This window comes from Hippocampus comes, unplaced genomic scaffold (assembly GCF_001891065.2).
Source record: "Hippocampus comes isolate QL1 unplaced genomic scaffold, H_comes_QL1_v1.1 scaffold25, whole genome shotgun sequence".
Taxonomy (NCBI): Eukaryota; Metazoa; Chordata; class Actinopteri; order Syngnathiformes; family Syngnathidae; genus Hippocampus; species Hippocampus comes.
This window is the reverse complement of record NW_017804844.1, coordinates 805,270-828,120: the sequence shown is the minus strand read 5'-3', so window position 1 is coordinate 828,120 and position 22,851 is coordinate 805,270. Positions and strand designations below refer to the sequence as shown.

At 47.8% G+C, this 22,851-nt stretch overlaps 6 protein-coding genes across 8 annotated transcripts in view; 3 read left to right on the top strand and 3 right to left on the bottom strand.

Annotated features, from left to right (window-relative positions):
* LOC109518471 (E3 ubiquitin-protein ligase RNF31-like) overlaps positions 1-1,172 on the bottom strand; it is an 8,352-nt gene extending 7,180 nt beyond the window's left edge. The window contains exons 1-3 of the mRNA XM_019874310.1: positions 1,086-1,172; positions 326-530; positions 34-180 (exon numbers count right to left, since the gene is read on the bottom strand). Coding sequence (XP_019729869.1) covers positions 34-180; positions 326-499 — 321 coding nt within the window. The 5' untranslated portion in view covers positions 500-530; positions 1,086-1,172. The remainder of the gene's footprint in view (positions 1-33; positions 181-325; positions 531-1,085) is intronic.
* Positions 1,173-1,388: 216 nt separating this feature from the next.
* On the top strand, positions 1,389-3,761 carry psme2 (proteasome activator subunit 2). Its single transcript, XM_019874774.1, has 11 exons — positions 1,389-1,591; positions 1,824-1,856; positions 1,982-2,044; positions 2,177-2,254; positions 2,675-2,717; positions 2,800-2,897; positions 2,982-3,050; positions 3,161-3,228; positions 3,304-3,358; positions 3,434-3,520; positions 3,590-3,761. The coding sequence occupies exons 1-11, from the start codon at positions 1,544-1,546 to the stop codon at positions 3,668-3,670; spliced, it is 723 nt and encodes a 240-aa protein (XP_019730333.1). The 5' UTR covers positions 1,389-1,543; the 3' UTR covers positions 3,671-3,761.
* Positions 3,762-3,769: 8 nt separating this feature from the next.
* Positions 3,770-5,146, bottom strand: lsm5 (LSM5 homolog, U6 small nuclear RNA and mRNA degradation associated). The gene is made up of 5 exons (XM_019874891.1): positions 5,011-5,146; positions 4,362-4,457; positions 4,181-4,208; positions 4,025-4,097; positions 3,770-3,944 (listed from the first exon to the last, which is right to left on the bottom strand). The coding sequence occupies exons 1-5, from the start codon at positions 5,069-5,071 to the stop codon at positions 3,912-3,914; spliced, it is 291 nt and encodes a 96-aa protein (XP_019730450.1). The 5' UTR covers positions 5,072-5,146; the 3' UTR covers positions 3,770-3,911.
* Positions 5,147-5,828: 682 nt separating this feature from the next.
* Positions 5,829-10,515, top strand: avl9 (AVL9 homolog (S. cerevisiase)). The gene is made up of 14 exons (XM_019874555.1): positions 5,829-6,199; positions 7,041-7,161; positions 7,260-7,345; positions 7,447-7,518; positions 7,631-7,720; positions 7,787-7,853; positions 7,933-7,973; positions 8,204-8,242; positions 8,324-8,393; positions 8,471-8,862; positions 9,216-9,359; positions 9,434-9,644; positions 9,821-9,938; positions 10,277-10,515. Exons 1-14 carry the CDS (start codon positions 6,116-6,118, stop codon positions 10,404-10,406), a joined length of 1,665 nt encoding a protein of 554 aa, XP_019730114.1. The 5' UTR covers positions 5,829-6,115; the 3' UTR covers positions 10,407-10,515.
* Positions 10,516-11,726: 1,211 nt separating this feature from the next.
* Positions 11,727-17,950, bottom strand: kbtbd2 (kelch repeat and BTB (POZ) domain containing 2). Its single transcript, XM_019874469.1, has 4 exons — positions 17,373-17,950; positions 15,221-15,740; positions 14,979-15,144; positions 11,727-14,880 (listed from the first exon to the last, which is right to left on the bottom strand). Exons 2-4 carry the CDS (start codon positions 15,391-15,393, stop codon positions 13,342-13,344), a joined length of 1,878 nt encoding a protein of 625 aa, XP_019730028.1. The 5' UTR covers positions 15,394-15,740; positions 17,373-17,950; the 3' UTR covers positions 11,727-13,341.
* A 110-nt stretch (positions 17,951-18,060) lies between these two features.
* On the top strand, positions 18,061-21,907 carry LOC109518563 (uncharacterized). 3 transcript variants are annotated; one of them, XM_019874489.1, is made up of 7 exons: positions 18,061-18,541; positions 19,292-19,471; positions 19,560-20,951; positions 21,046-21,149; positions 21,369-21,479; positions 21,561-21,613; positions 21,678-21,907. In XM_019874489.1, the coding sequence occupies exons 1-6, from the start codon at positions 18,535-18,537 to the stop codon at positions 21,567-21,569; spliced, it is 1,803 nt and encodes a 600-aa protein (XP_019730048.1). In that variant the 5' UTR covers positions 18,061-18,534; the 3' UTR covers positions 21,570-21,613; positions 21,678-21,907. The 3 variants fall into 3 exon arrangements, with proteins under 3 accessions (XP_019730048.1, XP_019730041.1, XP_019730059.1); XM_019874482.1 differs by having other exon boundaries at positions 21,042-21,149; XM_019874500.1 differs by having other exon boundaries at positions 18,063-18,541; positions 19,292-19,444; positions 21,042-21,149.
* The last annotated feature ends 944 nt before the right edge of the window (positions 21,908-22,851 follow it).

Sequence of the window (22,851 nt, the reverse complement as noted above, 5' to 3'; positions counted from 1 at the left end):
GGTTGTCGACAAGACGCCAGTGGCGGCGCTCACCTGGATGGCGTCCACGGTGGATCTGAAGACCGGATTGTTGTGCTTGACGCTGCGCCAGAACTTGGGCCTAGTGACGCTGGTCAGGTTGAAGCCATACTTCTCCAAAATGCTCAAGGCTTTCACCAAATTATTCAACGAATCCAACACCTGAATGGAAAAGATTACACCATTCTAAATTCCCATTTTCAATTCGGTTCAACTTACGTATATGTACTCTAACCAGCTAAATGTTATGAAATGTACATCCCTCGTCTCTTCATCAAAACTTAGGAGTCAAATGTCAAGTGCTGACCTGAGCTCTGCTGCTGCCAGACACATTTTCCCTAAGCATGGTCTCCACCATGAGGTGACGGTACTTCTGGGACAGTGGCAGTGGGTAGTTGGCCATCAACTGGGCCTCGGCCTTTCCGCCCTGGCCCAGGCCTGAGGTAAGGTAGGCTATGGCTCTATTCCTTGCCTCCTCCATCTGCCTAATGCTGGTACTTACTGCAAATAAACTGGGGAGACAGGTTAATTCACATTTAAAGTGTATAGAGGCGTCATTTGGTGTATGTTTAATCCAATCTGTGAGAAACATATTGTCAGTGTGATGAAGGAAACATGGCGCAGGTATCAAAAACAATGTAAGGAACATCAGAACTTCAACTGAAAGACATTAAAAAAACTATACGAATAGTTTTCCTGCAAATAATTCCTCTGGCATTCTCTTTGAACGAAGACGTATCGTTTGCTTTCAATGACGCCAGTAAAATCCAAACCCAGAGGAACAACAAAAAAGGTATTGATATTGTCAATAACAAGTTGGAAAAAAAACTCTCACAGTACATGGTCGTGTCAAGTAATACTTCTTGTCGTCTTTGAACGAGTTCAACTTCAACGAGCGACATACAAGCCAAACGTCGACGTTTCATGTACTCAAACTTTGCTTCAGTGAGACAAGAAGCGTCACCGCGTACACACAAGCACCGTTTAACTTGACTTAGCTTTTACCCAAAAGACAATATTTAAGAAAAAAATACGAAAACATTGACAATCGAGACGTTTTGCCTCACCTGAACTTAATCGAGTAGTCATATTGGCAGAACGAAGTCGGAAGTTCAGATCCAACGCTACTTCTGGTCCGGTCCGGTTTGGTTTTCACATTAAAAGTAAATTGAAAACGCTTCGAGTGTACTTCCGTCGTGATTGGTGATTTTCATGGGAACATTTTCCAACAAAGTGGAGGAAATAGAATCATAAACCAAATCAAGAAATACATTAACCCATATGAGTTAAATTATATCATTTATTTTATTGAACAATATGCGTTACTTTTGAATTGAAGGTCGAAGCGGAAATGGTTTTAGTCAGTCAAACGCGAGAGGTATAGGCGGTGCTTCAAATCGAAAGTAAACTCAAGCGTACGAGGAAATAAAATAAAATCAGGCTTTTCTTCGTACTGCTGTTGCATTTTTGCTGACTTTCACGTTTTTGTTTTACTCGTTTGAAAAAAAGGAGTTTTCTGGCTGCCATGCCCAAAAGTTCCGTGTTGAAGATAAGCAGCGAAAATGCAGCTAGGGTAAGTTTTTGTTTTCATTTTAAACAAAGGAAAATGACCAGAAACTCGCCTGCAGAAAATTCCTACCATGTTTAGCATCACTAACGTGTTCTAACGAATGGATTCAGTGTTGCTGGCAATGGAAGCCATAAATTTGACGCAAAATGAAAGTAAAATTGAGAAGTGAGTCAGCAGTTCGTGAGGGTAAACGTTCAACAGTCTTCGATTTTCACTTATTTGTTATCTCTTGCAGGTGGAAACCTTCCACCAGGCCATGTCAAATGAGGTTTGTTTCCGAAATGTGCTTCAGTTCCTCTTTTTTTTTAATATGACAAATCTGAAAAAAAAAACTACAGGAAAAATCTCCCAAGTAATGTCCTCAAGATGCAACATGACATTTTTTCTCTCTAGGCAAAAAATCTCTTCTCCACTGTCATTCCCTCCAAGATCCTCCAGATGGACGCTCTGCTCCAGGTCCAAAATCAAATCAATAAAAACCATTCTAATGCCAAGCAACACACACGATAATCAAAGCTCGACTTTGACCGTCTAAAAAGTCTCATGTAATTTATGAAAGCAGTCAAGTGATTACATGTTTCTTGTCAGGATGTCTGCGTGACAGACATGTCGTCGCTCAAAGCTCCACTGGACATCCCCATACCTGACCCACCCCCCGCCGATGAGGTGTTTACTCGGGAATTTTCTGACTTCTATTGACCATGATTCCTTTGAAATTTGCGCGTCAGTAATTTATGACACGTTGCTTCTGTCCTTTCGCACCATAAGATTAAGAATAAAGGCTTGCTTGATTATCAGGAAATGCTTAAAATGGATTTAAGACACTACTGACACGTGTACATTGAAATGCTTAAAATGGATTTAAGACACTACTGACACATATGCACATGTGTACCGCTAGAGGGAGCCCACTGACCACACTTTGAGAACCTCTTTTTGTTAATTCATGCCAATGTTCACAGCTTTGTAGTGGCCCTTTTATAAACCGTTTTGAAAAGGTGCCGTTGCAGTAGTCCAGACAAAAAGGAATTTGGTAAAAGAACGAATGATGGTGGGTCCCTAATTGCTCGTGTGACTTTGTGACAGGACATGGAGACGAATGAGGACGAAGAGAAGAAGAAGAAAAAAAGTGAAGTATTGTTGATGCTTTCTGTGGTGCCGGGATTTGGTTGTGATGTCATGGAGCTTGAGCCCTCTGCTTCCTCCCACAGAGCCCACATGCGGCTTCATCAAGTCCCACGAGATCATCTTGGCGCTGGTGGGCAGATTGAAACCCGAAATTGTCAGCCTCAGAGAGACCATCATCACCGTAAGCTGGCTGGCGACGCTTCCGCTTGGACAGTATTCCCCACACGCTTTGGCTTGGGCGCGACTTCCATCTGTGTATTTGCAGGTCACAAGCTGGATTCAGCACCTCATCCCCAAAATTGAAGACGGTAATGACTTTGGCGTCGCCATTCAGGTACGTTTTAGCCTGTGTGCTTTTCAGATTTGAGCCGTATTACATACTGTGACATCACAGCTTGTTAAAATGTCACCACACGCCAAGTTTCTCATTTTGTTTGCTTGCAGGAGAAAATCTTGGAGAGAATCGCTGCAGTCAAAACGAAAGTAGAAGGCTTTCAGACGAACCTCAACAAGTAGGTGGCGAGGCGTGAAAACAAGAAACTGTGCCAAATCGGCAATTGTGAACGGCACGTCGTGATCTGGTTTAGGTACTTGCTGGAGAGGGGAGACGCTGTGGCCAAAGCGTCCAAAGACACTCACGTGGTGTTGGGGAAATCTGTGTTTTTTTTTTTTTTTTTTTTTTTCGGGAGCACAGAGCTGGACTTGTTTCCTTTTCAGATGGACTACCGCTCGCTGGTCCATGACAAGGACGTGGCCATCTACTCCGACATCCGAATGATCATCCTGGACTTACGTAGCTTCTATGTGAGTGGAGGAAAGAAAAAAAAAGAGTTTAGCAATTAACGTTTCTTACACTGCTTTCCTTCCTTTAAGGTGGAACTGTACGACATGATCAGCAAGAACATGGACAAGGTGACCAATCCCAAAGGCGAGGAGAAGCCGTCTATGTACTGAAACAGGCGACCCATGAGCAGATTTTTTTTTTTTTTGCTCTCAGATAAACTGGGTTAAACACTGAAGTAATCAATAAAACAGTATCATTTTGTTTGTGTGTGTGTATGTGCGCACTTCATGTTGCACTTTTTATTGTCAAACCAAGAAGCTTTTTACAAAAAGTGCCCGTCTACCCTGAAGAACAAGAAGGAACAACAAAAAATTCAAAAATAAAACAAAACTGCTCCAACAGATGCCGGTCTTAAACTTCCGGGCCTTCTCCGCCTGGGATGAGCTGCACAGGAAACACAAAATCTTTATTTTCATCTTTTATACTGATGACACATTAAGTTGTCAAACGGGGCAGTTTGTTACCATGGTGATGTTGTTGCCATTGAGCAAGATCTGGTCCAGTTTGGTGATCCTGCGACCCTCTGGTGTTAGTTCACTAAAGCACGAGAACATGCACCATTAATGAACAAGAAACATCTGACAGAAGACTTGAAGCAGGAAAAAATATATACTACTTACAATTCAGTCACATCCTCGAGGACCATGTCTTAAGCACAACAAGTTATGGAATCTCCACAATGACCAGAAAAACAACATGATAAACAGATACAGTCCCAGATACTCAAAATCAAATGACTCTGACTTGGGTGTAAAACGTGATCGGGACATTCCTAATGCACAGGTTTGCTTTTTAGGATACTGACAAAGTCATCGAAGCCCAGCAAAGTGCCGACAATTTCTTTGTCCGTCTTCATGACAATGTGGATGCGAGAACCGATGCACTTGTCCACAAGCTCTGAAACACCCAAAAACATACATTTGCATACATAGAAAAACAAACAAAAAAAGATTAAAAACCATTTACCCTGAGCAATAAACCTAAATTAATTGCCCAGCCGTAGGACAGGATATATTCAAGAAATGAACAAAATCGTGTTTATTTATTGAGCTTATTTTCTGAATATTAAAAACTGTTGCCCAGTAATTTTATACAAACGTGGCTTATGAATGGACAGAATTGTAATCGTCATTTCTACTTACAAAATTCAGGACACCTGGATTGGTGTGCAAATGCAATTAATTCAAATGTGTCGCCATGCTGTGTTGTATTTAGTGGTACAACAGTTAGCTTTAACACATATCCACTTTTCTACATCATACTCTAAAAATTCTCTTTTAAAAAATGAAATGTTAACACCACGCGGAAGAGCTACGCCGCTTACACGAGCTGTAAAATGTTACGATCATCTGTTGTTCAAGTTAGGCGAATTTTAGTGTGCTCAGGGTCATTTGTCCAACCCGATAATGTTAGAATGTATATTTTTAAATAATTCTTAAAATGTACAAACCCAACGGGAGCAACTGAGAAGGATTCGTCGCTTGATTTGCCGCCATGTTTGATGAAAGCATCCAGACAGAAGCAATTGAAAGCCGCAAACCAGACCAAAGGAGTCGAGCCCCGACGTCGAGGATGTTTTCTTGTCAAATGCGAACGTCAATTAAAACATCGTCGCTTGATTTGCCGCCATGTTTGATGAAAGCATTCAGACAGAAGCAATTGAAAGCCGCAAACCGGACCAAAGGAGTCGAGCCCCGATGTCGAGGATGTTTTCTTGTCAAATGCGAATGTGAATTAAAAAAAATAAAAATGTGACTTTGAATCGACGGGTGCGTTCGATTCAATTTATGTTGAAAAAAGGTCCTCAAAGAGAAGGACTCACATCGATGAGTAACACGTGACGCTGCAATTTGTTGTAGTAAAACATGACGTAATCATTTACTTTCAAAGAGTACAGAGTCCAAGTCAAGAGCGTTTTCGAAGACTGTACTGTACTGACAAGATGGTAGTCCCCGGTCCGTCGTTTGTGACGGATATCCGGCTACCAAACACAAAACAAATCCATAAGAACTGCTGGGTATATCCATTACACACTGTATAACGTATCCTCAAAGCGTGAACAATGTACACATTAACACAGTCCTAATTGTATGCTGTGGTCGTTTTTATTCACCCAAAAGAGTACAGAGTCCAAGTCAAGAGCGTTTTCGAATACTGTACTGTACTGACAAGATGGTGGTCCCCGGTCCGTCGTTTGTTACGGATATCCGGCGACCAAACACAAAACAAATCCATAAGAACTGCTCGGTATATCCAGTACACACTTTATAACGTATCCTCAAAGCGTGAACAATGTACACATTAACACAGTCATAATTGTCTGCTGTGGTCGTTTTTATTCATCCTATGAGGTTTAGTGGGTGTAGCCGGAAATGACAGACAATCCCTGCCTTTATTGAATTTTGTTCTCTGCTCGCTCTGATCAGGCGGAAGTGAGAACAGTTCTACGGTATTGTGCTTGTACCGTTTCATTTGGTTGTGGGCTGACTGAATTACACCGCGCCTCCTTCCGTGCTGTGTTCAAGCCCCACGAGTGGGAGCCCGGATTGGAGCGTATGGAGCCGCAGGACGTGGACGAGCCACGGGGGCCGGTGCTCCACATCGTGGTGGTCGGCTTTCACCACAAGAAGGGCTGCCAGGTCCGTCAACCTTCTGCTGCTACATACCACGACAGCAACATGCTAACAGCTAAATTACGACCACACGAAAGAAGGCAGGGGCGATGATGATGATGATGATAATGATCATGATGATGCATCAGCTGTTTTTTGGTGGTTACGTAACGTCCTGCACATCTTTCCAGCTGATGCTCCAGTTGTTGTTGCACAAAAGACAACAGCAACATCCCAAAGTAGGGTTTAAATGGCTTGCGATTTAAAAGTAGAGCTTCAAGTCATGGTTACGGTTTCAACACTGGAATAGGGTTTCAACTATGGGTGTCTAGGTGGTATACATATTTTAAAGTAGGGTTTCAAGTCTGAATTGGAGCGTCCATTTAGGTTTTCAAACCAAGGTCGGAGTTTCAAAGCAGCGTTAGGATTTTGGTTTCCTGTCAGATGATCTTGCTGGTGCTCTGTTGTCATCTTTGTTGGTGGGAAGCCAAACCTGCTTGTTGTGCTTTGATTGAGCTGGTACACAAAACCTGTTCTGCAAACCAACACCTGTTAGGCAGCTACGTTGCCATTTAGTCTTTTTCGCATGACAAAAGAAGCACGCGTTTGCGATGGAAGCGCGTGACTCCGCCAACAGGCTCTCCTCCTTCCATAGTCTGCCACTTGTATGGTTACACATCCTAAGTATGCAACTAGTATTACTACTCTATGACATTTCTGCCCACTGGAAGAGCAATTGCATGTTGCTAGTGAGGCAAAACTGTGGGTTAGTATACCTAATGAAGTCCAAGAATCATAAATGTTTACTTGTACAGTTTTGTCACGTCACTACTTGCGGTATGTACTTTTTGTTTCTGTCCGACATCAGGTGGAGTTTTCGTACCCGCCGCTGATGCCGCATGAGGGTCACGATAGCAACATGCTGCCCGAGGAGTGGAAGTACCTCCCGTTCCTGGCGCTGCCCGACGGAGCGCACAACTACCTGGAAGGTACGAGTGCACCTGCTGTGGAAAGCTAAATTTCACCTCCTGTGTCAAACAAACATGGCCGCCCCTCACAGGTGATTTTTTTTTTTCTTGTCCTGCAGATACGGTCTACTTCCATCTCCCCCCGCTTGGCAGAGACACCAAGTGCGTCTACGGTGTGTCCTGCTACCGGCAGATTGAGGCCAAGGTCGGTCATGCTAGGTTGCCACGGTGACGATGTGACAACCATTCTTTGATTGAGAGTGCGGCCAATTGCTGAATTTTTTTGGGTGTCATTCCCATTCTCAGGCGCTGAAGGTCCGACAGGCCGACGTGACCCGGGAAACGGTGCAGAAGAGCGTCTGCGTGCTGAGCCGGGTGGTGAGGCACGCCGCTCACGTTATGCTACGTCGCTAATGAAAAGGCGTGGACTCCAGCGCCCAAGTCCACTAAAGCTTTTTTTCCCCACAGCTAAGTTGTTTGTCGTTTGCAGCCTCTGTTCGGTCTTGTCCAAGCCAAACTGCAGCTCATCACACACGCTTACTTTGAGGAGAAAGACTTCTCTCAAATTTCCATCCTGAAGGTGAGAAAGCATCTTCCGCTTCACGCATGCGGACACCACTCACCTTTTAATTGGCTTTTTCCGCAGGAACTTTACGAGCACATGAACGGCTCCCTGAGGGGCTCCGCTCTGGACGGCTCGCAGGTCTTCCTCGGTATGTCCTTGTCAGATGCAAATGTCCACGTTGGCTCTTCTTTGTTTCTTTGGCGATGAGCTTTTTCGTCTCCCTGCAGGCTTGTCACCGCGAGATCTCATCCTGCACTTCAGACACAAGGTAGAAGATGAAGGAGCATGCGCAAAATGTGGACGTTTGGGCACAGCACATGAAGTGGAAAAAATATACAAATGGGACAAAAGTTTTGGGATGCCGATGGAAAAATGAAGTGAAAAATGTCCAATTTGGACATTAAATATTGTGACACTTTGTTCATTGGGTTACAAAACAAAAACACACCCAACGAGCTGAATGTCCAAATCCAAAGAAATCGTCTTCCATCCCCACAGGTTCTCATCCTTGTCAAGCTCATCCTGCTGGAGAAGAAGGTGTCATCAAGCACACACATACACAGTCTACTTCCTGTCTGTGTTGCTGCTTTGTGACTGACGACCGGTCACCCTCCATAGGTCCTCTTCTACGTGTCGCCCGTCAGCAGACTCGTGGGAACGCTGATGACAGTCCTGTCGTTGTTCCCAGGTGCGTAATGCGCAAAGATCGGCCACTTCATTAGGTACGGCATTCACCATCGCGCCTGCGTGCATGCGTGTGCACAGGCATGATGGAGCACGGCCTGGTGGAGTCTTCGCACTACCAGCCCAAGAGCAGCCTGTCGGAGGACCCGAACCTAGCGGCGAGCGTCTCGGGCGCCGAGGAGTTTGAGGCGGTGTCCGCCTCGGAGCTGCGGGGCGATGGGGACTCCCGGGGGTCGCCCTCCAGCAACGGCGCCGAGCCTCTCCTCAAGCCGCCCTCCCGCGCATCCCCCGAGTCATCGGAGAGCGACTGGGAGACGTTGGACCCCGGCGTGCTGGACGAGGGGGCGGAGGGCAAGGCGCCGGCCGTGCCCATCACGGTGCAGCCGCTCGGAGGGCAGGGCGCCGTCGCACAGGGGCTGCTGTCGGGTCTGGAGGAGGACCAGTACGGCATGCCGCTTGCCATCTTCACCAAAGTAAATACACATTGGTTGAATCGCGCTTACGTGCTCATCCCTCTTTATGTGTGGCGACATGCGGACGAGGGTTGAAAGTGCCGAGTTTTGGGAGAGAAGCCGGGTACACCCTGGATGGGTTGCCAGTCAGTGTCAGGCCACATATAGAGAAACCCTGAACTGGTTGCTGCCAGTCAATGTGAGTACACAAATCCACATAGCAAGGCCTGGGCACAGATTCTAACCCAGAACCCTGACACAGTTCGGCAGACAGGCTCACCCACTCGTCCAGTGTGCTGCGGTGATGAGAAGCAAAATGCTTCTTCCCAATATGGTGGCAATGTGCCTAATGAAGCGTCCCACCTTGCCTACAGGGTTACCTGTGTCTCCCGTACATGGCGCTGCAGCAGCACCACCTTCTGTCCGACGTGTCGGTGCGCGGCTTTGTCGCCGGGGCAACCAACGTCCTCTTCCGGCAGCAGAGGCACCTAAGCGATGCCGTGGTGGAGGTCGAGGAGGTGAGCGAAGATGGAAAAATGGCAGAGCGTTTATTCCCTCTCGGAATGGAATCTCTCAAGCGGCTTCCCCGTAGGCCAGCATACAGATCCACGACGGCGAGTTAAGAAAAGTTTTGGGCCTGACCACGGCCGACCTGCGCTTCGCCGACTACCTGCTGAAGCATGTGACGGAGAACCGCGATGACGTCTTCCTGGACGGGACAGGCTGGGAGGGCGGCGACGAGTGGATCCGGGCGCAGTTCGCGGTCTACATCCACGCCCTGCTGGCGTCCTGCTTGCAAGAAGGTGCGAGGAGTCACGTTCACACCTCAGCCGCCCTCTGGGGATGCCGCCAAGAATCGCAAAAGCGCGGTTATACGAGCTATTAATGCTAGACAAGCACATTTTTTTAAATGCATGAATACAATTTGAAAGAAATGCAAATTGCAATTGTCAACATTCCCACACGTCTTTTGTGGCAGATAACGAGAGGCTGCTGGCGGATTACGGCACCCCCTTCATCACCAGCTGGAAGGCCACGCACAACTACCGCCTGTGGCACAGCAACAAGCATGCCGCCATGGCCGCCGTCACGCCAGGGTAACGCCGCCTTGTCCTTTTGGCATCAAATGCCTGATTTCCTAAAAGCTGGTTTCTGATCTTTATTTATTTGCTGTTTTGGTGTCTTGTCGAATATAAAAGTTGCATTTAGCTGCCAAGGAACTGTATTTAAGGGAGGAGGGGAGCCCCATATAAATACGCCATTCACCTTATCGAAATATAATGCTTTGCTGCCATCTTGTGGCATCCATAAGCAATTACGAATCTTTGTCAGGGCTGGGTGGGGCTTTAATGACAAAGTTAAAAAAAAAAAAAGAAAAAATGTTTTAATGATCCAGTTTTATCTTGTTCTGTTCAACAAACCTGGTGTGCTGCAGACATCCGTTCCAGGGACAGTACAGCGTCGCCGATGTTAAACTGCAGCTCATCTGTCATAACATTGTGGTTGCCTTGGTAACAGCATGGTTACTTTGGGGCAGGTGTTCGGCGGCGATATTGTGCTGCTGAATCAAAATGGGGAAATAACATTTTGGGGGTATTTTTTTAGTAACAAAAGACAAACCAATTCACTGTTGACTGAGCAAAGGTTACGACCTTAGCAAGTTGCAGTTTATACACACATCCCGGACGCTGCCGCTGACCAGGCTCAACCATGACCCGGCTCGTGTCAGGTTGGTCCCCCCACCACCAGAGACTTGACCCTCTTGGCAACAAAGTGGCGCCGACGTGATTGCACTGTTCACATCACTGCTGTTTCGGATCGCTGGAGTACCTTCTGTGAAGCATGACGGACGCTCTCAACTTTGATGCCATCCGCATTTACCCCTACACCAGTCCAGCTCATCTGTCATAACACTGTGGTTGCCTTGGTAACAGCATGGTTACTTTGGGTCAGGTGTTTGGCGGCGATATTGTGCTGCTGAATCAAAATGGGGAAATATCAACATTTTGGGGGTATGTTTTTAGTAACAAAAGACAAACTCAATTCACAGACAATTCACTGTTGACTGAGCAAAGGTTACGACGTTTCGGATCGCTGGAGTACCTTCTGTGGAGCACGACGGACGCTCTCAACTTTGATGCCATCCGCATTTACCACTACACCAGTCCAGCTCATCTGTCATAACATTGTGGTTGCCTTGGTAACAGCATGGTTACTTTGGGGCAGGTGTTCGGCGGCGATATTGTGCTGCTGAATCAAAATGGGGAAATAACATTTTGGGGGTATTTTTTTAGTAACAAAAGACAAACCAATTCACTGTTGACTGAGCAAAGGTTACGACCTTAGCAAGTTGCAGTTTATACACACATTTTTAAAGTAGTTTTATAATGCTCAAATTCCCCTTTTTATAAAATATTTAGGCTATCGACGTGCTTATTTCAACTGATCAGGAACAGGTAATTTGGGGATTTTCAAGACCATAGAAATATATTCTAGAAGCCTCTTTTAGCTGAAATACACCAGGAAGTAAGACATTTTGAGAGAGAAAAGGTTTTTCTTTGAATAATACTTCCGACAATCTGGAAAAAAAAAATAATTAAAAGCCAATGCTGTTACTTGAACAGGCACATTGTCATGACAATAATCCTTCTGTATAATTCAACTTCCTGAATGAAAACTGACAACCTTCACCTGCTTGTCACGTTCGGCCTTTTCTACTTTCATTGGTCTTATTTATTTGTCTTGTATGAATTTCAATCAAATATCAACATGTTTTGTCTGCACGCTGGAGAAATGGATGTTTGCAGACTTGTCCTGTAAAAAATAAAGAATTTTATGCTTTGCGACAAATCCAACTCCATTCCATTCGACGAAAATGAGAAACTCTTTTCGATTATACTTTAATAAATTATAGTTCAGAGGGGAAACAGTGCCAACGGAATACGATGCAGCCAAACATGCTCCAAACGTCCGCCATGAAGCACCTGTGCTCATGGAGTTTAAGATCCCACCACGCCAGACTCCTGCTAGTGGTTGCCAAGGGCTGGTTTCCAGGGCAACAAGCTCCCAGGCCCGCTTAATGAACAAGGACCAACTTCCAGCCACAGTCACACTACAGTAATGTCTAACATGTATATGTGTGTGTGTGTGTGTATACATACACACACACACACATAAAAAAACACGAATACAAAATAGAACTGGTAGTCGTCACCCCGTCCCCAAACTGTAACACATTTCAAACATATGAAAAATAGATATTTATCATACTTCAGCAGCTTAGAAATGAGAACTGCTGAGAAGAGGTGTGTGTGTGTGTGTGTGTGTGTGTGTTACCAATGACGATCACCAGCATAGCGTGAGGCGTTAATCGATGGTTGTGTGGAAGGCCCCAGGCGCAGTGGGCGTAGCCAAGGGCAGAGTGGGCGAGCGACTGGACCCGCAGTCACCCTTGTTGCCCACAACCAAGAGAGGAAAGGGGGGGAGGGGTATCTACAGTCTCCCTGCCCCTGTACTGCCACAGCAAACCTTTTTTTTCTTTTCTTTGTTCTCCGGAAAGTTGCTTGATATATTAATCCCGATGTCACTCTCAGTTGAAGAGATTGTCCAATCACGGTCGGAGGACGGGGAGAATAGAAAAAGGGCGGGGTGAGTGTTGAAGCACCCAGAGATGAGCCAGCCAACCAATTTTGGATCCCACTTGGCGCCTATCCCAGCTGATTTTTGGGCGAGAGGCAATTGCAGGGCACATAACACCACTCCCAAAAAGTTATGCAATTATTTGGGGAGGGCTTTTCGGCTTCCACTATCTCTGTGGAAAGCTGCCGATGGCACTATAAATTCAGTGTTGCAACAGTCGAGATGGAGTCGAGAAGTCACTCAAAGGCAGGCGAGAGAACCTCGCCTTTATTCACTGAAAAATTGGACGGTGAAAAGTGTTGATTTGGCGCCACCTTAATGTAAAAAGTATTTGGAGTCGCATTTCGTCATAAGTCGTCCTTAGCTACCCTGTTATGGCATCCCGAGGCAACAAGAGAACAGTTGCTATGCACGGCAGGGCTCGGTCCCAATTCACTGTATCCCAAACCTTTTTTTGTGGGTCGTGTTTGAAGAGAAAAAGTGACGGAAAACTCTCACTCACACTTTTGGCCAATTGAGCTGACATGCATGGTTTTGGAATGTGGGAGCAAGCCGGAGTACCCGCAGAAAAAAAACAAAAAACAAAAACCCCACGCAAGCACGGGGAGAACATGCAAACTCCACGCAGCAAACCAAGAGAATCGAATCCTTAAGCCTAGGAACCGTGAGGGCAAACGTGTTAGAACAGACCCCCGCCCCCCCCACCACCACCACGTTACGAGCTCAAGAAGAAAAGAAGTTTGCGAGGTTAGTACGTCCATTACGTTTGGAGCCAACGTCCCCGAGTGGCAGATTCTGCGTCCTTTCGAGGGTTCACACGCCCCACACCCCCAGCTGGCTCACCAGGGGGGTGCCTGAGAGCTATACGAGGGGGAGGGCCACCAGCTCCCCATCCATGTTGAACTCCTCGGCGCCGTCGGGCGAGAAGAGGTAGGCGGGCGGCTTCCACGCGGACTCCTCCAGGCAGGATGGGTACAGCTTGCCCACAGTGCAGTGGAAGCCGGTGCCCAGTTCCCAGAGCACGCGCTCCGACACGGGCTGCCGCAGGTACCAGCGGTCCAGCTCCACCTCGTACTTGTAGATGGAGTACTTGGGCCGGTCGTTTATGTGTGTCTCACGCTTAAAGATGCACACCCCGTCAAGCAGTACCACGGCGTGCACGCAGTGGCCCACGTCGGGCGTGGCGGGGACATTGGCGGCCTGGCGCCACTCGTTCTTGTTGATGTCGTAGATCTCCACGTCGTGCGCGGAGTTGTCCTGCGAGTAGCTCCTGATCGACGTGTCTGTGCCGCGAACCGAGCTGCGCAGGCCGCCCACGTAGAAGATGAGGTCCCCGAAGGCGGCCGCCGAGGCGTAGCAGCGGCTGGTTTTGCGAACGGCCATCTCCACCCACGCGTCGGTGCGCGGCAGGTAGCAGTACATGAGGTTGAGGGTCAGCACGTAGATGCAGTCGTGCGCCGCCACGCACGTGCTCCAGCTCCACGCCAGCGGCAGCGGGCTCACCATACTCCACTCGTCCTTCACGCGGTCGTAGCGCTCCACCGTGCGCCGGTTGAGCTCGCCGCCGACGTTGTCGCCGCCCACGGCGTAGATGCAGCCGTCGCAGTAGACCAGCGAGGGCTTGAGGCGGGCGCACAGCATGGGCGTCTTGGCCACCCACGTGTTCTGCTGGGCGTCCAGCCAGAAGAAGCTGTCCACCGCCACCAGCAGGCCGCCGCTGTGGCTAAAGGCGTTCTCCAGCACCACCTCGCCGCCGGCGATGAACACGTCGTTGTCGGGGGTGACCAGCGTGCCCACCTTCTGCAGGTTTCGCGGCGGGTTGCGCAGCTTGTAGACCTTCTCGGCCTGCGGGCTGTAGCACACCATGGCGGGCACCAGCGGCATCATCACGTTCATGACCGGCATCTCGGACAGCGCCTCCACGAAGATGAGCATCTCCTCCTTGGTCATGCCCAGGCGCGGCTTGAAGAACTTGGGCATGGACTTGTAGAGGCCCTGCACTACCACGGACTTGTCGTTGGGCGGCAGGCCCTGGAACCAGGCCCGCTGCGTCACCTCGGAGAGCGCGTCGATGCGGATCTGGCTGAGCACCGACGACAGGTGCTGCGAGCGCGCCTCCATGTTGTACTCCAGCCACAGCATGGCCGCCTCTCGCACGGTCTCCTCCTTCTCCACGTTGAGGTTGTCGCTGCTCAGCACGTCCAGCAGCAGCTCGTGCGACAGCTGCAGGAAGGCGTCCTGCCGGTACACTACGGGGAACTTGTGCTCCACCATGCGCTTGGCGCTCTGCTTCAGCTCGCTGCAGCTGAACAGGTCGCCGATGCTCAGCATGCGCACGCAGTTCTCGGGGTTGATCTTCTTCACCAGGTAATCGCGGCACTGCAGCAGGGCGTCCTCCACCTGGACGGACATTTGCGAAACAAATGGCCACGGGATTTTATTATTTTTTTCCAGCCCCAATAACATTTTATACAAGCGTACGGCAGCTGCCGGCTGACCTGCAGAAAGCACGCGGTCTCGTAGAGCGGCTCCACGGTGCTGTCGCTGATGGCCAGGTGGCCTGTGTAGGCGTACGTGATGATGATCTGCAGCGTGGCGGCGTCCACGTTCCTCAGGTGCACGTGCGTCTGCTTGCTCTCGCTCAGGCCGCCCATGAACATCGCCCTGCGCACACACCGCCGCCACCAATCAGAGGGTTTCTTCCCCGCATGTAAAACTTGAGGGGCGCACACTAACTGACCTGAAGTAGGAGCTGCACGCAGCCAACACCATCTTGTGGCACGGGAACTCCGTGTCGTCCACCAGCAGCACCACGTCCGTCAGCAGCTTCTGCTCGTAGAAGAACTTGAGCTGCTCCAGCAGGGAGACGGCATAGTCCGCGTTGACCGGCCGGCGCTCGCCCAGACCCGACATGGTCGCATCACACGAATCGCGCCCCAGTTTTGAAGAGTTTGCGCGGCCGGCTGAGCCGGGCTCGATATCACCAGAAGAAAAAAAACTCAGACCTCTGGGGGATTCTGGGACAAGGAGGGAGGGAGGGGGATCCAACAGCTCCTCTTGTCCAAGTGGAGTCACTCAGCTGCTCCTTGGCGAGGAGGCGAAGGGCAAGCTTGGGGGCTCCGGAGGAAGAAATCCTCTGCCTTGAGGCTAGAGGTTAGAGGTCATACAGCGGCAAAGAGGCACCGGGGGGTGGGCGGGAGGAGGCTGGAGGTAGTGGCAACGCGGGACCAGCGTCACAACACAACTATATCAGCAGCGGCCTGCGGGAGACGGAAGACAAGGAGCGCAGCTGGGATGAGTCAGACGTCCGGCGGAAAAGACGATGACAAACACCCCTGAGGTTTATTGTTGTTTTCATCTAAACAGTGCTCCACTTGTATCACTGCTGATAATGTTACCCAGGAATGAATGGAAAGTCACCAGCAACTCGAAGGCAAACAAAGACAATCCTGTGTTCACTTCCACTATAAATGACAAGCTGTGGCTTTCATCAATCAAGCTTCTGATCTTTCCCCATTGAAATCAACGCAAATGCCATGAATGCAGTCCAGCCTAAAAACAACAAAACAAACTCAAAAGTGTTCGATGAAGAACAACTGCCCTCAATATGACACTTGATCAAAACATTTTGTGATTACACAAATAAAATAACGGATCCTTTTTTTTGTCACACGTTCCTCCTTCAATTGTGCTGCGTCTTCTGGTGTGCTTGGATATACGGTATTGGAGGGTCAGCTCCTCTGTACTTCTCAGCACGTCACTAATATTACTTGCTTTTCCAGAGGATAAAGACCATATACCAGTGAGTATAATATTAGCTTTCTACAAATGAGCCGCCCATTTATCTTTCACATGTCAAGTGTCATTTTGTCACCTTTACATGTGTCCGGCAGCTGTAAATAACAACCTCTATTCACCTCTTCGATGACCACCAACGGCTTGCTGACATAGATGACATCTATCTACCTTTTTATACTCATTGCTTCCCGGCTGAAATATGAATTACAGCCTGGGGAAAATATGCATGTTTCAGGGATGTGGGCGGGAGCCCACGCAAGCGAGCAATGTTGGGAGATGCAAACTCTCCACAGGAAGGAAAGATTCAAACACAGGCCGGAAACTTCGAACAAAAGGGACCGACGTGCTCAACACTCGATCACCATGCCGCCTACTCTGGGGGTGTTTTTTATAAACGACAACAATCCGTTGTGGGGTGTGGTGTCTTGCAAACGCTAACAGCTAATCGGGATTGGATGATACAAGCATGCCATCCTTCTCACTGCTTTTTATTTGGGGTAATTTTAATTCAAGACCTAAAAAGTGGACAAACGGCAAAATCGTGTTTCGTATTCGTTAGAAGTGACGTTTCCGGCCATCACATTTTGAAAGGAACCTTACGGTGTGCTAAGCGGGGGTTAGCTCGTCATCACCCCAATGTCCAAACATAAAAATGGTCTCCTCTTCATTAACACATTACACTGTTACTTAACACACTCTTCTCACAGTCGACTCGACAAATCACCCCCCGGGGAGCCGGGAGTCGAGCGCCTTCGCCTTTTGATCGAGCGCACGGCTAAATCAGTCCGCCTCCATGTAATGTTCCGTTCGCGGCTCAAGTAACATTAGCAACGCCGCGGCCAATTAGTTAGTGGCTTTGGCTCTCCGTCTTCGCGCCATCAATCATGCCGCTTGCCCCCGCGAACCAAAATCAAATGTCTCCAGAATTGAGTCAAATGTGTCAAATATCTTCATAGAAAGACAAAAAAAATAAACAAACAAAGACGGTGGCCATTGCGAGTCAACGACACGGGTAGGCTAACGGCAAGCTAAACGCTCGTCTAGTTCTTCCTCCTCCCGGACGCCTCAAACACGAAGCAGAATGCTTTTCTCACGCTCGTTTGATGATGACTCCAAGCGACGAGAGGTCACGAAGTGGTTTCTTGCCAACGGGAGGTGTAGAACGTAGTCCAAAAGATGAGTTTCGATGGTAAATAACTGAGTTCGGTTGAGCCGAGATGACAGCCTTCCAGCGCATTTTCAAGCGCCTGAAAGCACCCAGTCGCGGAGGCCGAAGGAGGACCACACTGCGCGTGCGTAGAAAACTCACTATTTTACCGGAACCGCATTCGTTATTTTCACCTCACTTAAATGTGTAAAATAACACAACCGCCCCAATAAGACGTTTTTAGTGCTATACCACCACTCCAACTGTTTGTTTGTTTGTTTGTTTCTTCATTTATTCATCCATTCATTCATTTACATCCGCCATGTCGGCGAAAGCAAACTGCGCATGCCTGTAAAACGGTCCCACTGAATTCAGTGACCACATTAATTTATTCTTTTTTATTTTATTTTGTTAGCCACGTAAACGTTTTAACTGATCAAACCGTCATACTGAAGGCCAGTATATATTTATTATTCATTTATGGATTTATTTATTCCTTTATTACTCAGTCCGAGCGACTAAGCTTAATGCGCATGCGTATAAAATTGTCCATGATTTACTTTTTTTTTTATATTTAGCATATATTTACATTAATCTGAGAAATTTATAAAACAGGAAATTCATCTTATTCATAGATTTGTAAACCTTGAGTATTTACCAAAAATATAAAGGAAAACAATTAGGACTGTTCATTAGTCCAACATCCGCTTATCTGCATTTGTTGTTTTTTAAATTAATTTAAACTTTTTAACTGTCCACGTTGTTACACACACAGCCACACAAAATGCGCCCGTCTATCTACTTATTAATTACACACCAAGCACGTTTTTTTGTCACATCACCATTTTGACGCAGTCTTGTCTGCTTTTGATTTTATTAGTTTGCCTCCTCATCCATTGAGGACCAGTATTCCTTTATCGCTGCAGCCAGGTGCGGGCTGTTGAACTAATTACAAGTTTTTGGTCGGTTCAAGTTCTCAGTGACTTGTTAAACGATTCGGACACTAAGTTTGAAAGCTTGTTGCTGCTTATTTGTCGGCCGTTGTGCTTCTGTGGGTTTTTTTTTTTATTTCGGACGGCCCCAGTGTAAGGAAAGAAAGGACGGAAGACATGGAAGGTAAGGAATTCTTTTTTAAGTCGCGTCCCATCTGTTGCTGCGACCTTTTCTTCTGTTTTTGCATCTTCCTATGCATCTGCACCCTTGCACACATCTACTTGAAAACACGAAAGTCTGTGGAGTCACACGTTGTCACATGGGCTAGGCCCAAGGCCTAGACTCAGCGACGAAAAGAGTTGGAACCATGATTACAAAAGTATTTAATTGTCAATTACGGTTCCCATTTTCTTTTTTTTTTGGCGGGGGGGGGGGTGCTCTCTTTGTTTTTATTCCATTAACTTGCGCAGTGCTTGCATTGAAAAGCAAAAAAAAAAAAACCCAACCCAAACAAAATGACTGAATAGCTTATCAAAACAATGCACTCCCATAGTTTTGCTACTGTTGTGAACCGATCAACAAAAATGCTAACCTAGCAAATGATTGCACCTGAAAAACTATATTTTACAGGCATGTTTTTAGCCCATAACCCCCCCCCACCCCGATTAAATATACATTTTGAATCTTTAAAGCTGAAAAAATATATTTGAATTCAATGCATTGGTTACAGACAATTCTTGGTGCGAACAGCGAACTATTCTTTTAAATAAGTTGGTGGATGAGGAAATGAAGAATAGCGAATCTGTTGCAGTTGTCGTTAATGCTCCCTGGCTTGCGTTCCTCCATGTTGTGTTGTTCCTTTTTATTGGCTTTCGATCAAGATCCCAACCGCAGTGAACTGTATCTCTGGCATTAAGTCTGATTTCATTCCAGATGGAGGCAGGCCACCGAATTCCTGTGGCAACGGGCAGCAGAGAGGTCATCACCCCAGACCTTTTTTCTATGTGCAGCCTCCCTCCCAACCTTACTACATTTATCAACACTGGCAGATGAACAACCCCTATAACCACTATGGCCTGCCTACAGGTATCAAATTAGAAGACCTTTGCATTCGTAAGTCTCCAGATAGAAGTCCCCTGGACTTCTGTTATGGGGTTCCGTTATAAATGTATATATAAATAAATTTTGTGTTCAAATCTAGGCTTTCATTTCGGCCGTCCCTATATGACTCCTTACCAGTACATGCCGTACCCGGGATTCGTTGTCCCTCACTCCCCGTTGTATCCCATGGATTCCCGACGCATGTTTGAGCCTCGCTTCTACGCTCCCGCCTGGAACGACGCTCCGCGACCGCCACAGCATCAGCAGTCTCACACCCGCCGAGAGACGGTCAGCTCCGAGGTCCAGACCGACCCCAGCGACGCCATCAGCAAACTGCTGGATTCCCTGGACAAGAGCCGAGCCACCGAGAGGGAGCTGGACTCTGGAATGGCGTCGCAGTCCTCCGGGATGTCCTCGGTCGAGGAGAAGAAAGCTCAAGAGCAAGGCGATGCTAACCTTATGTCAGCGGTGCCGGATGCGACTCGTTTAGAGTCTCCGACTGCGGCATTCAGTGACTCCACCGCAGCTGTGTATGATGCCGAATCCAGCCACAGGAGCCTGGATGCCTCGAGCCCTCAGGCATGCTGGTCCGGAAGTTTGGAAGTGGAGCTGCCTCTCGACAGTTCTTCCCTTCACGAGGACGGTCCTGATCCTGAGCATCCAGCGTCGCTGGAGTTTTTCCTCGCTTGCGATAAGTCAGAAGTCACAAATATCCAGTCAGATATTCCGGTGGCTGATCACAGCACTCCCAAATGTGATGCCGACGACACCGTCAAGCGAGTCGATTCTGCCAGGCCCCCATCGCCTTCTGTGACTCTTTCGTCTGGGAAGCTGAAGGATGAAAAGAGTGGCTGCAAAGCTTTGAGCCAAGTCGATACAGATTACAAGATCCTTCAGATGCCTTTAGAAGGTGTTTTCACCTCAGCGGCAGGTTCACGCGTCTCGTCCTCTGCTAGCCCACCCTACTACTACCACCACCACCACCGCCTCTCCATGCAGAGCACCCACGAGCGCATGAGCGTCCTAAGCCCGTCCCTGGATGAGCTCTCCTCTCGGGATGAAATGTTTTCCACAGACCTAGAGGACGGGGATCTCTTCCCAAGGCAGGCCTACACGGGCGGAAGGCTACCAGAAGTTGCGGGGGGCCACGACGCAGCGGAGCACGCGTGGCTTCCCTCCCCCAAGAGGCTACTGTGCGCCTGCTGCGGGAAAAGTCTGCCCAAAGGCAGCGGTCGAAGCAAAGGCCACGGCGTCAAGGCGTATAGGGACGAGGCCGCCGACTCCGAGGAGGATGTCAGGTACGAAAGAGTGCCACCCAGAAAGCATTTCACCCCCAGGAAGCTTTCCTTGGGCCCCCTGAGGCAGCCTGCCAAGTCCTGGTACAAAAGGAGCCCCTACAAGGAGCCTGCGGACTCTCCGGACCCCGACCAGGGTTACGATGGCAAGCCTGTCGAGATGAGCGGCGGCGAGCTGCAGTGCAGAACCTGTCAGGGTGTGTCATCTCTTGGTGTATTCTTAACATTGAATGGAAATGTATCACATTCAAGCATAAATATACACATTTTGTCGTGGCTGTTCACAGACAGATTCTGCAGAGAGGAGCACGGCGTGTCCGAGCAAAGCAAAAGGGCCGACGGCGGTGGAGGAGGCGTTCCCAGAAGATGGCAAGCGTCTCCTGTGCAGCGACAAGGTCCAAAGATGATGACTTAATTGTCATGTGCGACTTCAGCATTTAAGATAGAGCAGCAAATATGTACTTGGTGACTTGACAGCTTTCCAAATTCGGAAACACCTGGCAGGGACACCCATGTTGGTTCAGGAAATCAATCCCCGAGGGGCTTTTGGGCATTTAACTGCTTGGCATAGAATCAACATAGAGCGATGTCACCAATTGGCGTTTGATTGGCAGAATCGAGCGCTCCAAGGAAGGCAATGGCGCACCAAAGGCACCGAGATGATGATGACGACAACGGCCATCATGACGACGACAAAGAACTGCCGTCCTCGCACTGGGACAGAGGTTTGTTATGTTTTTTTTTTTTCCTCTCCTTTTGTTTTTATTTTTTTGCTGCAATTTTCAGTGTCTGGCATTTGCTTCCAGGCGCCTTAGCGAGAGAACCGAGATGATTTTTCATGACTGACTTATGTTGAACTGTAAGTTACCATCTTCGGAATGTGTATTATGAATATTATATGACAATGACTTCTCCCTCCACAGGTCCCCCTTGATGGTGTAAATGTTGGCGGATATTAAAAAAAAAAGCTTGAAATGTTTGTAGGGCACCAGGTGTAAATGCACTGCACAGAAAGCCTATTTTTGTTGGCAAAAAAAACCAAAAATATTGCATGTTTCTGAATATCACAAAGAGGGAAGTGGGCTCAAAGGTTGTATTGCAGTTGATGATGTCACGGTTTGGGGCCAGTCCAATAAAATGTTGTCATAACCGACACTTTGTCTGCTCTTTATTATTCACGCAACAATTGTCTCGTGGATGTTTTGTGTCATATCCATTTCGAGATCTGTGGAGAGACTTGACATCCTCTTGCATATTTTGGTTTGGAAAGAAACCAGTCTACTTACAATTGTCAGCGTCTGGGATAGTAAATGAAATTCAACTCATATCAGATAAGTTGTCATGTTACATTTTAGATACTGTACACTAGCTAGACACTTTATTTGATGGATATGTAAAAAGTAAGCATTTGGAAATGCCCGTCTGTCCATGATGCGAGCTGCCTGCTGGAGTCTGTCCCAGTTGTCTTCGGACACCCTGAACTGGTCGCAAGCCACACATAGACAAACGGCCACTCACAATCGCACCTCGGGATGAAATCCCGTCCAATCAACCTACCATGGATGGACCAGGAGAACATACAAACCGCACAAGATGGCCGGATTCCGGATTCGAACCCTGAACCTCTATACTGTCAAGCAGACGTGCTAACTGCTGATCAACTGTAATGTACAATGCAACTTTTCATCCGTTTTTTTTCTACAGTGTGTATATTAATTTCGTGTCTAAGGTGAGCTGAAGGCTATCCCGGCTGGCTCCGGGCGAGTGATGGACCACACCCTAGACTGGTCGCCGGGCAATCACAGGGCACATATTCACAAGCATTCACATTCACCGTTCCGTTTCGAACCAAGAACCTCAGAATTGTCAAATCAAATGTCAAATCAATGATGATAGAAATGATTTAGCTGCATTTGTTGGTGACACAACCTGGCAGAATTGGTATCAATTTGTTGCTGTGTTTTTGTTTAAAAAAAAAAAAAAAAAGGCCAAAAGTGCATCGGCTGTTCGCTTATTATCCAATTTAACCAGTTGTGCCTAAACCTTTACTCCCAAACCGCAGAGAGAAGAAAGAAACGATGCAAGGCTCTCCACTTT